Genomic DNA, 16,080 nt, shown 5'->3' with positions numbered 1-16,080 from the left:
AACCTACTGAGCCACTTAGACGCCCCTGTTTTTGTTTTGATCTAAAGGGGAAAGGCGGCTTGTAAGTTTTCTGCTAATGTGTAGGAAAATTAGTTCTGTTGCTATATTAATTTAAATATAGCCAAAACTTAAATTGGACAGTATGTTATAGGGTATTAGAATATAACTTTTGTAACTATCCATAAGGAATGCTAGACTTAAAAAAAATGGGACAATGGAAAAGCATAAAATACCTTTAAAAATATTATGGGCTTTTGGTTAAGTTAAAATAACTGCTTGCCTTGTCACAATGTAAATACATATTTCAAGAAAAAATAATAATGGCCAACATTTATTATTGAGATATTTTAAATTAATTTTCAGAAAGAAGAGAAAACTTATTCAGTAAATAACCTTCCTCCTGATAGACCAGGAAGTCTGATCTCTGTGTGTTCTCTAATTAAACAGGCAACCAGGTAAGTTTTTCACATTCACCTGACTGAAGTGTTGTGTCTGAGAACCCTGATACATTTTCTAGTGGTTAGGGTAAGAGTAAGAAATGGTAGGTACAGTGGAAATATGTGTCTTTGGTAAAATCTGTCAGCTTTTCTGGTCTCTTCATCCACAAAATAAGGTAATCACATCATTGTAAGAGTACTGCTGGCTTTGAAATTTAAAGCTAAATGTGGAGAAGCATCCATATATAGCAAGCATGCACAGTTAGGAAGTAAGTGCCTGTTCTCTGGGTGAGTGCATCCTTATGGTGTCTTGGAATCAAGTTAAGGATTTGATGATACATTTAAAATTTTCATATACTTCATTATCCTCAGAGTAATAAAGATTCTGAGAGTATACAGAAGATGAAGTGCAGTTCAGTTCTTCGGTTCATATGTTTTTTTTTTAAATTCTAATTAATCTGTGGCAGTCAGAAGCATGAAAGTGTATTCCTGAATTAAATTATTAATTTTTGCAAACTTATGTCTAAGCAACTTCCAGAGTAGATTTGAAGGAACAGAATTGGTAATTTGATTTTTTATGGATAGTTGATTCACCTCCCCAGCACTCTTAGACTACACTAAACCTTTCAGGTGCTGTGAAACCATCACCTCCTAGAAAGGAGCACCTGAAAATTGTCTCCATTTGGAGTCATTTCATTACTAAAAATGAGAGGAGTAACCTATGTAAGATTAACACAAAGGGAAGCAATCACCTTCTAGGGGATTAAGGACTTCTGGAAGAAAGGAGTTCCAAATGTATTTTAGTGGAAATGAATTACTTGCCTAACATGTTGTATAGCAGTAAGAATGCATTGCTAGAATTGGAAAATGTGATTCTTTGCAAATGTTTAAGCAGTATTTTTCATGTTCACAGAATTCTTCAGCACTGTGCGAAGACAAGGCTTTCTTTAAGCCATAACTATCGTATATGCTGCTGGAAAATGGTATCTTAAAATTATTATTATTTATTTATTTATTATTTTTGAGAGAGAAAGTGTGTACATACGCAAATGCACACGGGGGAGGGGCAGAGAGAGAGGAGACAGAAGGTCCAAAGCGGGATCTGCACTGATAGCAGAAAGCCCTATGCAGGGCTCGTACTCACAAACTGTGAGATCATGACCTGAGCTGAAGTCGGGACATTTACCTGACTGAGCCACCCAGGTGCTCCAAAATTATATATATATATATATATATATATACACACATATATATATATACACGTATATATATATACACGTATATGTATATATATACACACACATATATATATACACGTATATGTATATATATACACACACATATACACATATATATATATATACATATATTTATTTATTTATTTATTTATTTTTGAGAGAGAGAGAGAGAGAAAGAGAGAGAGAGCACTCATGTGAGTGGGAGAGAGGCATAGGGAGAGGGAGACAGAATCTCAGATAGGTTCTACACCTATCTGTACACCTATCTACACCACAGGAGCCCAGCGCCAGGCTAGGTCTCATGTCCTTGAGACCATGACCTGAGCTGCAATCAAGAGTCAGATGCTCAACCAGCTGAGCTACTCAGGAATCCCTCCCCCTTTTTCTTTTTAATTTTTTTTAATGTGTATTTATTTTTGAGAGAGACAGATCATGAGTGGTAGAGGGGCAGGGAGAGAGAGAGGGAGACACAATCTGAAGCAGGCTCCAGGCTCTGAGCTGTCAGCACAGAGCCCAATGCGGGGCTTGAACTCACAAACTGCAAGATCATGACCTGAGCTGAAGACGGATACTTAACTGACTGAGCCACCCAAGCATCCCTATTAAAATTATTTTAAAAGCAAGATTTTTAAAATTGTTTTATTGTTTACATACATATCTCTAAGTTCAAGTTACTTTCATTGAAGTCATGTGAGAAATTCTTTGTAACATTAATATTGGTTTATTCAGAAAAATATCCACTTACTAGGTAAACACTGCAAAATCTGGCTCTTATGTTATACTTTGCCTATAATTTGTTTTGTTTCTTTTTTCTCAGTGGAGGGGGAAGGGCAGGGAAATTGATAAGATTTGAAGTATGTCAAAATGTGGTTATTATAAACTATGATAGTACAGTATTCTACTCTATTTCTGTAACTGTAAAAGTAATTTCTTTAACATGGACTTAAAGGAAGTGATTCTCAAACTTTGAATTCTGTATCTGTACTAATTTAATTATAAACCTATATGTTGCTGTACTTCCTAAGTTTTGTCTGTGTTCTAAAATTCAGAACATGAATTTTTCAAAGACTAGAACTTAATCTGCTTGTAATAGACTAATTTGGCTATCCACTTCTGGAAAAGTGAAGATATATATAAGGATTCTACAATATTCAACTTCTGAATAAAGTTGCCTCAGAGTTTATTAATCATTTAAGTCTTATCAATGGATAACTCTCTTTCCTGCTGTTTTTGTTTACTTGGTTTTAGGTACCTGGGATAAATGATAGCAATATACTGCCTTTACTTTTGAGAGAATCGCTCATACCCAGTGTGGGAAGATTTCTTGCATACTCTGATGACAAAGTACATGCTCTCTTTTTAAATGGCATTACTCTAACCCTAAATTGGAATTTCAGCTCTTTTACTGAAAAAAGACAGGTGATTATATTTCATACTGAAATCTACTTTTTTATTGTTTCTATCAGTGGAAATAGAACAAAGAAAATCAAGTACCACACTATCTCAAATTTTATTTTTTGAGATGTAAAATCTGTCAAGAGGCTTTAGTGATCTCATTGGATTTCCTAGCAAAAATCAGAAAGGTGTAACAAATAATCATTTTTATAAAGGCAACTGATTATATAGAGAAGGACCAGAGTGGTGGTTAAACAATACCCATAATCCATGTAAAATATAATCTTTAAATTAGTCAAAATAAAGTTTTAATGATTCATCTACATATTTTTTAAATTGATAATGTAAAAGAGGCTTTTGTTGTGAGTTTTGTCTCAGTTTTAGAACGATAAAACTTGTTTTTCCCTCTTTTCTGCTTAAGGTAAATCAAGGTCTCAACTTAGCTTGGTGTAAGTTAACTTTTCCTGATGGGAAAGATCAGTTAATTCAGATTGAACACCCTGGACCATATGAAAGGTACTGAAAAGCAGTTTTAAAAACTATTTTTATGATGGTAAACAGTTTTCTGACAGAGGGGAAGCATATAAACCTATTTAAATGTTATATTTTTAGTTTTTTCAGGTAGATATTGTGCATGTATCATTTCAGCAGATTTCAGAGTTTACAGAAGTATTGGCATCTTGCATAACTAAATAAATCAGATCATTTTTAATCATTTCCATTTGTATTCAAGTGGTTTTTCAAAATGAGTATTTTCGATACACTGGTCTTGCTGTGGAAGTTGGACTGTGGTCAGTTGTGTTAACCGATTAATTAATCCCCTAACCTTTTGAAATAAGGTTTGCACAAATAACTAAAGTTATGTATATTTCTGTGACGTGGAATAAAATTAATTCAGTGATGCTTTTTCTTAAGATGGAGAAGATTCTTAAAATCCATTTTTATGAACATGCTTTTTCTCTTTTGGTTTTATGTAATTTGTTGTAATCAGTCTACTTGTGATGTTCTCGGCATGTTAGTGATTGTATTTGAGAATGTTCATGAAAGAATTGCTTTTTTACCTCATGAATTTATTTTCCTGTTGGGATTTATTGCATTTTGGTGTAAATGCTCCAACATTCATTGCTAGTTTGAATAATTTGCCTCAAAAATACAGAGCATCTGGGTGGCTCAGTCAGGTAAGGGGCTGACTCTTGATCTCGGTTCAGGTCATGCCTGATCTCACAGTTTGTGAGATTGAGCCCTGCATCGGGCTGTGCACTGATGGCATGGAGCCTGCTTGGGGTCCTTTCTCTGCCCGTCTCTCTCAGCCCTTTCCCCACTCATATTCATTCTTTCTCTCTCTCTCTCTCTCTCTCTCTCTCTCTCTCAACATAAATAAATAAATAAATAAATAAATAAATAAATAAATAAATAAGAAAAAATGCAGTGTCTTTGACAAACATTACTATTTGTTTCAGGCCATCACTTGAGATCATTTGTTTTATTGAACTTGATACTTGTTTTGTATACTGAATGAATTATATATAATTATACATTTGTGTATATGTGTGGGAATTAATGGCTGTGTTCTGGTTTAAATTTTAGAAAGCAAATGCTCACTTAGTCTTAATGTGTAAAGACATTTTCATTATAAAACATAATGAAATTTATTTCACTTTGGAGAATTTAGACATTTGAATTTGAATTTTGAATGAAATCCAAGTATTGCTTTGTTATGATTTTTAAAGCCTGTCTTTATTGGGGCACCTGGGTGGCTCAGGCTGTTAAGTATCCGGCTCTTGATTTCAGCTCAGGTCATGATCTCATGGTTGGTGAGATCGAGCCCTGTGTTGGGCTCTGTGCTGACAGTGCAAAGCCTGCTTGGGATTATTTCTCTTTCTCTCTCTCTCTGCCCCATCCCTGCTCATGTTCGTTCTCTCTCTCTCTCTCTCTCTCTCTCTCTCTCAAAAATAAATTAATTTTAAAAAAGAACTTATAGAAACATCTTTACTAATCATGAATATGAGTAAATCATTTTATTCTTTTTTTTTTTTTTTTAAATTTTTTTTTTTTCAACATTTTTTATTTATTTTTGGGACAGAGAGAGACAGAGCATGAACGGGGGAGGGGCAGAGAGAGAGGGAGACACAGAATCGGAAACAGGCTCCAGGCTCCGAGCCATCAGCCCAGAGCCTGACGCGGGGCTCGAACTCACGGACCGCGAGATCGTGACCTGGCTGAAGTCGGACGCTTAACCGACTGCGCCACCCAGGCGCCCCTAAATCATTTTATTCTTGATGAATAATGAAAAAAACTTAACTTTTCCATTTGCTTTGAAAAAGACACAAAAAATTTACCAGTAAATGCCTCACTTTGGAATTTTTTTCTTTATCATTTTTCCCCAAGTTGTCTTAATGATTTTTCCTTTTTAAAAAATGTTTTTAAAAATACTATACAACTTCATTTTTCAAATATTTATTTTAATGTTTTCAATCTAGATATGTGACAGCAGTCATATCATGGTGCAGAAGCCTGACCCAGACTAATCAGAGAGAGATGCCCACACATTCTTCATCTTCTATTCTTGAAGAAAATTGGTATTTATATTTCTTTTAAACTTTATCTGTGTAAAAGAGTCACAAAAATTAAAAATGTCAAATGCTAAGCTCTGAGACTCTTTTCTGATAGCTTAAGCTTGAAAATAATTTATCTTTAATCAGATATTCAATTTATTACATTACATCGTATTTTATTTTATCTGAAGTTCAGAAAACTGCATTGAAAACTTCTTACCAAAATGGGTGATTCTTTTTATATGATAAATTCATCCTGAAAACTTTAGGGAAAAATTTAAAGGAGACTTTTTAAAATTTTAGCAATATTAAAAGAAGTAAAATGTTGACTAACTTTCAGAAAAAATTGATTTTGAAATCATTTTTATCATATTAATTACCTCCCCCAAATCAACTGGCAAATCAACAAATAAAGTATTTTAGTCCATCCTACGTGCCCTTCAGTGTGCAAGGGGACTAGAACTGGGCTTCAAAGGAATATTTAGGGAAATGAATAAGATATTTTAGGGAGGGAGCAAGGGTAGAGGTAAAAAGTATATTTTGTCCTGTGGAGACAGTGAAAAAATGTTTTTATGGAGCAGATGCTATCTGTTAGGGTGTATTGTGGGTTTTGAAGAATAAGAATAGATCTTGTGATCAATAGAAAAGCTCACACTTGATGGAATTACGAGTTCCTAGGTGGAAAAAATGACAGGAAGAAAGGCCCTTAGGAAGGTTAGTATCACTGAGAACATACTCTGAATATACAGGTATCCCCTACTTTTTGGAAGTTTGCACTATGCCGCTTCACTTACATGAAAGACCTACATTAGCATGTCCCCATTTTTCTACAGCCATACCACCCTGGATGTGCCTGATCTTGTCTGGCCTCGAAAGCTAAGCAGTGTTGGGCCTGGTTAGTACTTGGGAGTATGTTCCTGTCTTTGCTAACCAAAAAAAATTCGAGAAGTATTTTCGCTTTCAAGGAAAAAGGCAAAAAGTGAAAATAGCATTCTGCATTTGTTTAGCAGCGAGCTCTTACACGGAGGCAGCTTGCACCCCCAGCAGGGAGCATGGTAGCTCTGAGCTCCTTACCTGAGAACTACACTCCCGCATCTCAGCTTCAGTCTGCCATAGCTTTGAACTGTGTCTGTGAGCCTTTGTGCTTTATCCCAGTTTATTTTGTGCATCCATTAGCAAGATGGATCCTTAGGTGTCAGAAAAAGCCTTGAGAGGTTATGTTTTGGGTGTGGGAATGATCAAAACATTTTCCATAAAAATGAATGGCAATTGTTTTTTCACTTTGTGCCATTTAAGTTTATGAAAGTTTTCATAGAACACTCTACCATTGGATAGTGGAAGAAACCTGTATTGGAAAAGAGGGATACCAGGAACAATTTAGGAAGCTTTAAAGTGGTTTGCAAGGTGTCTTAGCATAGCATGGTGAAAAAATACAAACATTAAGCCTAATTCTCAACACCTTTTCCTAAGTGACTTAGAGAAAGAGGTCGAAATCAAATCAGTAGATGTTATTTGAATATGTTAGGTATCCTAAGGGTTCAGCTTTCCAGATCCTCCATTCTTCAGCTACAGTCTGTTTGGGAGCAGAAAAATTGCCCGAGTAGCTAGCAAAAAACATAGTTGGGATGAAAGGGAAATTATGTATGACGATAAAATTGGTCACTTCATTGCTCAGCTGACAAAGTTTGTAAGATGCTAGCCTTTTTACATGAAGACTTTGAAGAGGATAACTGTAAAGACAACTAAAAAGTGAGGGCATGAGAGAAGTGCATATTGGTGAGAGCAGCCACGGGTGGAAGCAAAAAGGAGCAGCAGAAAGACAAAGGAATTGAGGAAGAGTAGGGAGAGGAGACGCAGTCCAGTCGCAGTCGCTTACAATAGCTCCATTTCCCTTGCAAAGCCTAACACATCTCCACTCTGATTTGTTTTCTTGTCAGAGAAGGTTGAAGGAAGAGAAATGACTGCACAATCGATAGCTACCTAAATTGTATTTCAGTATTTTTTTTCCAGCTCACCTTCTATTATTTATTTACTGATTCAACTTCTTAATAGGGATGCTAGTCAAAAATAGTACAGAAGAGAGTTCATAAGAAGTTGGGTCATCATATGAGCAACAGCACTAAAGGTAGTTTGTATTGTTGCTTACAGCCAGAAAAATGTCGTATGTGGAAAAAAAAGATGTTTTTCAGTGATGAATAATTAGCAGGCCTTGGAATAAGTCATATCGAAGTCTTTACCACAGATGCTTAAAATGTTGAAAGATCTCTTTCATCCTTCATCCATAGACGAGAGTACAACGAAAGAGTACAAATTGACAAGGAGGTGAATACATTCCACTATAGTAAGGCCAGTAAAGCAGACAAGTTCCATGAACTGTGAAGACTTTTCTAGTGACTTGAATAGAGAGATGTTTTAGATATTAAAGTCTTCATTAATTTTACAGTGAGCTAGTTAAGTTACCCTATTTTCTAGTTGTGTGCCACTGCTCACATTTCATTCTAGCTTAATGAGGAAAAAGAGAAAGGATACACACGTCAGAGATTCTGCCCTCTACCCATTACCATTTGTCCCAGTGTCTGTTTCTGTGGAACATGGTAAGAGTTAATGTTCATAATGTTAACCCTTCTATTCAAGGAGAAGAGAATATGTAATATACTGTGTTTAAGAAAACAATGAAATGAGTAAGTAGTCTATTCCAGAAGAAACTTAATAGAAAATACTTACATTTTGACACCTAATTCAACTGTAAAAACTTGGCCCCCCAAAACCATCTGTTTCTGAAGGGTTCCATATAAATGAGGCCTTACTTATATGTGCAAAGTACAGAAGAAAAAGAAAAAAATCCTTTCTCCTGAAAAAGACAATCTAGGTATGAAAATCAGAAGGTTAAAGAGTTCAAGAGATTACAATGAGTATATGATTAGTTAACAGTGCTATAGAAATTCAAGGAAGGAGAGAACACTTCTTTCAGAGAAGTGATAGGATTTTAGTAGGTTTTTAACTTTGACTAAACTTGGAGGAGGAAAGAAGAGGGTATACCAGGTGAGTATTAAAAAAGTTGTAGCAGGCGGGATCTGTGGGTAGATAGGTGGACAGAGGAGTGGGGCCTGGAACTCCAGCAGGATATGGCCGAGGGAGAGAAGAGTAGGAAGTCTCCAACAGAAAGCCCCGATTTTAGATGTGATATCTAGATTTTCATTCCAGTTTGTTTTTGTCTTTTCTTGTTTAGATATCAATCTTTAAAAAAAAATTTTTTTAATGTTTTTTTTGAGAGAGAGAGCAAGCGAGCATGGGGGAAGGGGCAGAGAGAGAGGGAGACGCAAAATTGAGGCAGGCTCCAGGCTCTGAGCTGTCAGCATGGAGCCCGATGTGGGGGCTTGAACTCATGAACTATGAGATCATGACCTGAGCCTAACCGACTGAGCCACCCAGGCACCCCTCGATTACCAATCTTTTAAATTCTTGCATTTCAGTAAGAAAGCTACCTTTTTATGGATGTTATACAGTTTATTGACCTAATATTTGCAAATTATCTGTTTGGGCAGATAAAAGTATGTAATAGTGCAGTTTCATATGAGAGTTTTTTTTCTTTTTATTTCCTTTTTTTTTTTTTTTAACTTTATAATGTCTCTCAAGTTATGGCCATGTACCTGTGCCACTGAATTTCCAGAGTGTAGCATTTTTTTTTTTATTGTACTTCAAATAGAAAAAATAGTTATATAAAAAAACTTCAAATAAATAGAAAAAAATAGTTATATAAAAAAAAGTTGGGGCATCTGGGTGGCTCAGTTGGTTAAGCATTCGACTTCAGCTCAGGTCATGATCTCATATTTCACAAGTTCGAGCCCCGTGTCGGGTTCTGTGCTGACAGCTCAGAGCCTGGAGCCTGCTTCAGACTCTATGTCTCCCTCTCTCTCTGCCCCTCCCCCGCTCATACTCTGTCTCTCTCTCTCAAAAATAAATAAAACATCAAAAAAAAAAATTGTTTTTAAGTTGTGGCAGGAATGCCTGTTACCTTCAAACATCAATACCTGATTCAAAAGTCCTTGAGGTGAGGACCTCTATTCACTTACATTATTCATTAAAAGCACTCAATAGCAGGGAGCCTAGGTGGCTCAGTCAATTGAGTGTACGACTTGGGCTCGGGTCATGATCTCATGGCTCGTGAGTTCGTGCCCTGCATCAGGCTCTGTGCTGACGGCTCGGAGCCTGGAGCCTGCTTCGGATTCTGTGTCTTCCTCTCTCTCTCTGCCCCTCCCCCACTCATGCTCTGTCTCTCTCTCTCTCTCTCTCTCTCTCTCAAAAATAAATAAACATTCAAAAAAATTTTTTTAATTTAAAAGTACTCAATAGCTATCAGTTGAATCAAGTTGATTTGTTACTAAATAAAGCCAATATAGAGAGAATTCATATGCTCTACTGGCTGAACCAGACAGGCACCCATATAAAGAGAATTCTTAACTTCTGGGCACTTCTTTCTAAAATTCAAAACTTTATGAAAAAAAAAATCAAGTATGCTTACTTGAAATATTGTGGATATAAAAGATTCAGACAACTATCATTAACTTACTTTTTTTTTTTCTTTTTGCACAGGTCTGTGGCCTCTGAACTTGAAAAGATAAAGAAGTTTAACTGTATCCTTTAAACAGAATGTACTGTCCTGTATAATTACTCCCTTTAGGTTCTAGGCTTAATTCATGATTCTGTACTTTATATTAATCCATACTTATATATTCTGGAGCTTTACTGAATAACATTTAAGATGGTAATTTAAGATATATCTTGTCTAGGGGCACCAGGGTGGGTCAGTTGGTTAAGCATTCAACTATTTTCAGCTCAGGTTATGATCTCACAGTTTCATGAGTTCAAGCCCCATGTCAGGCTGTGTGCTGACCCTGCAGAGCCTGCTTGAGATTCTCTCTCTCTCTCTCTCTCTCTCTGACCCTCCCCTGCTCACCCTCTGTCTCTCAAAATAAATAAATAAACTTAAAAAACAAAGATATATCTTGTCTATAGAAGGTATATCATGTCAACATTTATACTTTTGAGTGAGTTTAAATAGGGCAGGGGACAGTGAACTAGGGTTAAGGTCTCCTATGGAGACTTTTTCACTTACATAATTATATTCTAAATTATAACAGACCTATGTCTGACTTTTTCTTTCTTTATTCTTAGGATATTTATTATTAAAAATTCTTTTATTTTTAATTTCTGCTTTATTGAGGTATAACTGACAAAATTGTAAGATTTAAGGTGTACGTTGTGGTGACTTGACACACACATATTGTGAAAGGATTACCCTGTCTTGTTAATAATGAACACCCATGTCACCTCACATATCTATATCTATATGCCCTATATCTATTCCTTCCTCTCCCCACCCTTTTTTTGGTAAGAACCTCTGAGTTCCATTCTTCTAGCAAACCTCAACCATACAACACAAGGTTATCTACTATAGTCACCATGTTATACATTATATCCTCAGACCTTATACAATTTAGAGCTGGAAGTTTGTCTTTTACCAATCTCTATTTTATCCACCCCCACCCCCTGGAAACCATTTTTACTGTTTCTATCAGTTTGACTTTTTAAAAAAATTCCACATATAAATGACACTGCAGTATTTGTGTTTCTGTCTGGCTTATTTCACTTAGCATAATACCCTCAGAATCCTGTGTTTTAAATGGCAGGATTTCCTTATTTCTCATGGCTGAGTAGTATTCCATTGTATACATCTACCATCTCTCTCTCTTTTTTTTTTTTAATTTTTTATTTTATATTAGAGAAAGGAGAGAGAGAGACACATGAACAGGGAAGGGGCAGAGAGACGGAGACAAAATCTGAAGCAGACTCCAAGCTCTGAGCTGTCAGCACAGAGCCCAATGCGGGGCTTGAACTCCCAAGTAGTGAGATCATGACCTGAGCTGAAGTCGGACGCTTAACCGACTGAGCTGCCCAGGTGCCCCTATACCATATCTTCTTTATCCGTTCGTTTGTTACTGGACACTTGGTTTGTTTCCATATCTTGGCTATTGTGAATAATGCTGCAATGAACATGGGAATGCAGATATCCCTTTGAGATCCTGATGTCATTTCCTTTGGATATATCTGCAGAATTTGAATTGCTGAATGGTATGATAGTTCTTTTTTTAATTTTTTGAGGAGCTTCCATACTGTTTTCCATAGTGTCTACACCAATTTACATTGGCACCAAGGTACACAAGGGTTCTCTTTTCTCCACATCCTTACCAGCACTTGTTAACTATTGTCTTTTTGAGGATAGCCATTCAAATGCATATGAGGTGAGACCTCACTGTGGTTTTGATTTGCATTTCCCTGATAATTTGTGACGTTGAGCACTTTTCCATATACCTATTGACCATTTGTATGTCTTTGAAAAAATATCTATTCAGTTTCTCTGCCCATTTTTTTATCAGTTTTTTCTTTTTGCTATTTAGTTGTATGAGCTCTTTATGTATTTTGGATATTAACCTCTTATCAAATATATGATTTGCAAATACATCCTCTGATTTCATAGATTGTCTTTGCATTTTGTTGATGGTGCCCTTTGCTGTGCAGAAGCTTTTAAGTTTGATGTACTTCCATTTGTTTATTTTTGCTTTTGTTGCCTTTGCTTTGTTATCAAATCCAAAAAAATCACTGCCAAGACTGATGTCAAGGACCTTACCCCATGGTTTCTTCTAGGGGTTTTATGGTTTCAGGTCTTATATTCAAGTTTTCAGCCCATTTTGAGTTGATATTTGTGTAGGGTGTAAGATAAGGGTCCAGTTTTGCCAGCACCATTTATTGAAGAGACCATCTTTTCCCCCATTGTATATTCTTGGCTTCTTGGTTGTAAATTAATTGACCATGTATTACGTGGGTTTATTTCTGGGCTCTCTATTCTGTTCCATTGATCTATGTGTCTATCCTTATCCCCATGCTATACTGTTTTGATTACTATAACTTTGTAATATAGTTTGAGATCAGGAAGCATTATGCCTCCAGCTTTGTTCTTAAGATTTGGCTCTTTGGGTTCTTTTGTGGTTCTGTGCAAATTTTAGGATTGTTTATTATGTTTCTTTGAAAAATGCTATTGGAATTTGATAGAGATTGAATTGTATTTGTACATTGTTTTGGGTGGCATGGACATTTTAACAATATTAATTCTTCCAATTTAGGAGTACAAAATAGCTTTCCATTTATTTGTGTCTTCTTCAGTTTCCATCATGAATGTCTTAGCATATAGATCTTTCACTTTCTTGCTTAAATATATTCCTAGGCATTTTATTCTTTTTGATATAATTATAAATGGGATTGTTTTCTTAATTTCTGATAGTTTGTTATTAGCGTATTTAATTGATTTTTTTGTACATTGATCATGAAACGTTACTGAATTTCTTGGTTCTAACAGTTTTTGGTGGAGTCTTTAGGATCTTCTATATATAATATCATATCATCTGCAAATAGAAACAGTTTTACTTTTTGTGACTTGAATTCCTTTTCTTTTTTGCCTAATTGCTCTGGCTAGGACATTATGTTGAATAACACTGGCAAGAGTGGGCATCCTTGTCTTATTCCTGATCTTAGAGGAAAAGCTTTCAGTTTTTCACCATTGAGTATGATGTTAGCTGTGGGCTAGTCATATGTGACCTTTATTATCATGAGGTACATTCCTTCTATACCCAGTTTGTTGACAGTTTTTCTACATCTATTGAGATAATCAGGTAATTTTTATCCTTCATTTTGTTAATGTGGTGTATCACATTGACTGATTTTCATATGTTGAAACATCCATGCATTTCTGGAATAAATCTCAGTTGATTATGGTGTATGATCATTTTAAGGTATTGTTGATTCCATTTGCTAATCTTTTGAGGATTTTTTTTGCATTTATATTCATCAGGAATATTGGCCTATAATTTTTTTAACATTTATTTATTTCTTCATTTATTTATTTATTCAAAAGCAATCTCTTCACCCAATATGGGGCTTGAATCTGTGACCCTGAGATGAAGAGTCATATACTCTTCTGACTGAGCCAGCCAGGCACCCCGATAATTTTTTCTGACCAGTGTTCTTGTCTGGTTTTGGTTGTCAGGGTAATGCTGGACTTAAAGATTTGAGTTTGGACATACTCCCTCCACTTCTGTTTTTTGGAAGAGTTTGAGAAGGATTGGTATTAATTCTTTTTCAGTGCTTGGAGGAATTCACCAGTGAAACCATCTGGCCCTGAGCTCTTATTTATTTGGAGGTTCTGGATTACTGATTCAACCTCCTTATTAGTGATTGATCTATTCAGATTCTCTCTTTCATGATTCAGTCTTGGTAGGTTGTCTGTTTCTAGGAATTTATCTGTTTCTTCTAGGTTGTCCAATTTGTTGACATATAACTGGGCTCATTTTCTTAAGAAACTTTTTGTTCTGTAAGTTCCCACCTCATTCATTTAAATTTATCTAATGATTTTTCTGTAATCCTATTCAAATAATAAAGTAGCTCTGCAACAGAGGACAGGTTTCTTTTCATTCTAGATCTTTTTTAAATTAAAAAATACAACACATAGATTATTTATATTCCTGTCACTCTTTTGTTCTTTTAGTCCCATATCACTTCTTCACTTAAAGGAATGTTGAGATTTTAATTCTTTTCATCTCCTATCACCAAATTTCCATCCAAATACACACACATACCTACTCTTTCCTTTCTTCTTCTCTTCTACTCTAACTAGTTTCTTTATCAATAAGGGGTAGACTTGATAAGTTCTAAAGTACCAAATCTATTATGAATCTAAGAGACCTTCCTAACAGAGAAATAATATTTTAATATGAAGACCAGGCTTTCTGAAATTAAAAGTACTTATATAATGAAAAATGTGGGGAAAAAACTCCTTAACTAAGCAACTTAGTGTTACTGGAGAATAGTGGTATCCTAAACCAGATTTCCAACAAAGAAAATGAACGGTCATCTGATCCTTATGAACCAAAACCTTCAGAAACCTTGCTGGAAGAAGTTAATGAAAAGAGAGTATCAGTGGCATTGAAAAAAACCTCTGAAATCCTTCAAGATATTGACTGTCTTCTATTAAATTCTAAAAAGTGAATCACAAACCTTAAGAATGTTGTTTCAAGTGACTAGTATTACTAGTAAGCCAAGAAATTACATATATTACTTCTGTGCAATGATTATATGAAAAAATGACAGTTAACTTTGGGGGTTACCTAACTTGTAAATTTTAAGATATATATTTATAATGTACCTTATTAATAAAGAAATATTTTAGAATTTTGAACAATTATTTCATATTTATGAAAAAAATTTATAAAATCATAGTTGTTACTGTTTTATCTTGCGGAGCATTTACTATTAATCCTCAAGGTTGTTTTTTTTTTTTTTCCTTTTTAAATATGCAGAATTTTGTGCATTTGGTCATTTGCTCTTTGGTGTCTCCAAATATTTTTCAACAGAACTGCCCAGAGAATTAGATCTTTAAATCATACAGGCAATATTGCTTCAAGCTAAGAATTGAGCACTTCATCAAAGACCAATTTTATCTGAATTGGCTTATTAATTTCTTTTGAACATCTGAAAAAAACTGATGCTATACAAGTGTGTGCAACTAAAATGAGCTCATCAAAAGTGCTGTTTATTAGAACCTTGCCAATTGGGAAATAACAAAACCACACACTAAAGAGACTTCAAGATTTGACAAATATAGCAAAAATATTCTGATTAACTTCTGATTTCTAGAAAAGACCAGCTTCTTGACATGGAAGAAAAAACACAGGAAACAAGGAGAAAAAGGAAATGAAGTAGAGCATAGATTAGGAGTGATAATGTCAGTGACTTGAATGGGCACAGTGTTCTCTTGATAGCTTCTCTCTGGGCTCCTTGCCACCTTTAAATCTCAGCACCAATTATTACTTCTTCATAAGGGCCTCCCCCATTAGTCTCTATTACATCACCCTAGTTATTTCCTTTATAGCACATACTGTAGTTGTACAACTTTTGTTTCTTTGTAGTCTAGATCCTTCGCTAGAACTTGAGCTCCATAAAGTCATTCTATAGCCTGTTACTAAACATGGTGTTCAGCACACAGAGAATTCAGTATGTATTGTAGAAATGAATCAGTGCCTTCGGGCTGTAGGCTGACTGCCCAGAAAAGAACTAACCCTTTCTCTTTGTTTTGGTTGCAGGAAGCCTTCCATGTTGTTCTTCTGTAGCTCTAGAAAGCCTGGAGTATAAGATGTACAATGCTGCCATAAGGGCAATGTGAAATTGTTACTACAATTGAGACAAATTGTCCTTATCATGACTAAAAGCACCCCATATTGTGGTTAATGTGTTCTTTTTGATTAGCTTTTAAACTATGTGAGTTAAATTGTGTATCGTTTTCCTCAGTTGAATCTTTTCCACTGGCTAAGGACCAAGAGTGTGGCAAGCAATGAAAAGTTCTAT

General features: G+C 35.3%; 1 protein-coding gene across 4 annotated transcripts in view; it reads left to right on the top strand.

Moving 5' to 3' along the window:
• The window catches only part of C1H5orf34 (chromosome 1 C5orf34 homolog), a 33,274-nt gene extending 17,316 nt beyond the window's left edge, over window positions 1-15,958 (top strand). For 3 of the 4 annotated variants that reach the window (XM_058719104.1, XM_058719097.1, XM_058719110.1), the window contains exons 7-13: window positions 364-455; window positions 1,351-1,420; window positions 2,924-3,094; window positions 3,492-3,586; window positions 5,551-5,649; window positions 10,219-10,259; window positions 14,531-14,907. In XM_058719104.1, the coding sequence (XP_058575087.1) occupies window positions 364-455; window positions 1,351-1,420; window positions 2,924-3,094; window positions 3,492-3,586; window positions 5,551-5,649; window positions 10,219-10,259; window positions 14,531-14,724 (762 nt within the window). In that variant the 3' untranslated portion in view covers window positions 14,725-14,907. Of the gene's footprint in view, window positions 1-363; window positions 456-1,350; window positions 1,421-2,923; window positions 3,095-3,491; window positions 3,587-5,550; window positions 5,650-10,218; window positions 10,260-14,530; window positions 14,908-15,818 lie in introns of those variants that run through there. The other variant, XM_058719119.1, reaches the window with a different exon arrangement.
• The last annotated feature ends 122 nt before the right edge of the window (window positions 15,959-16,080 follow it).

Source organism: Neofelis nebulosa, chromosome 1 (assembly GCF_028018385.1).
Source record: "Neofelis nebulosa isolate mNeoNeb1 chromosome 1, mNeoNeb1.pri, whole genome shotgun sequence".
Classification (NCBI taxonomy): Eukaryota; Metazoa; Chordata; class Mammalia; order Carnivora; family Felidae; genus Neofelis; species Neofelis nebulosa.
This window is presented reverse-complemented; position numbering and strand designations above follow the sequence as displayed.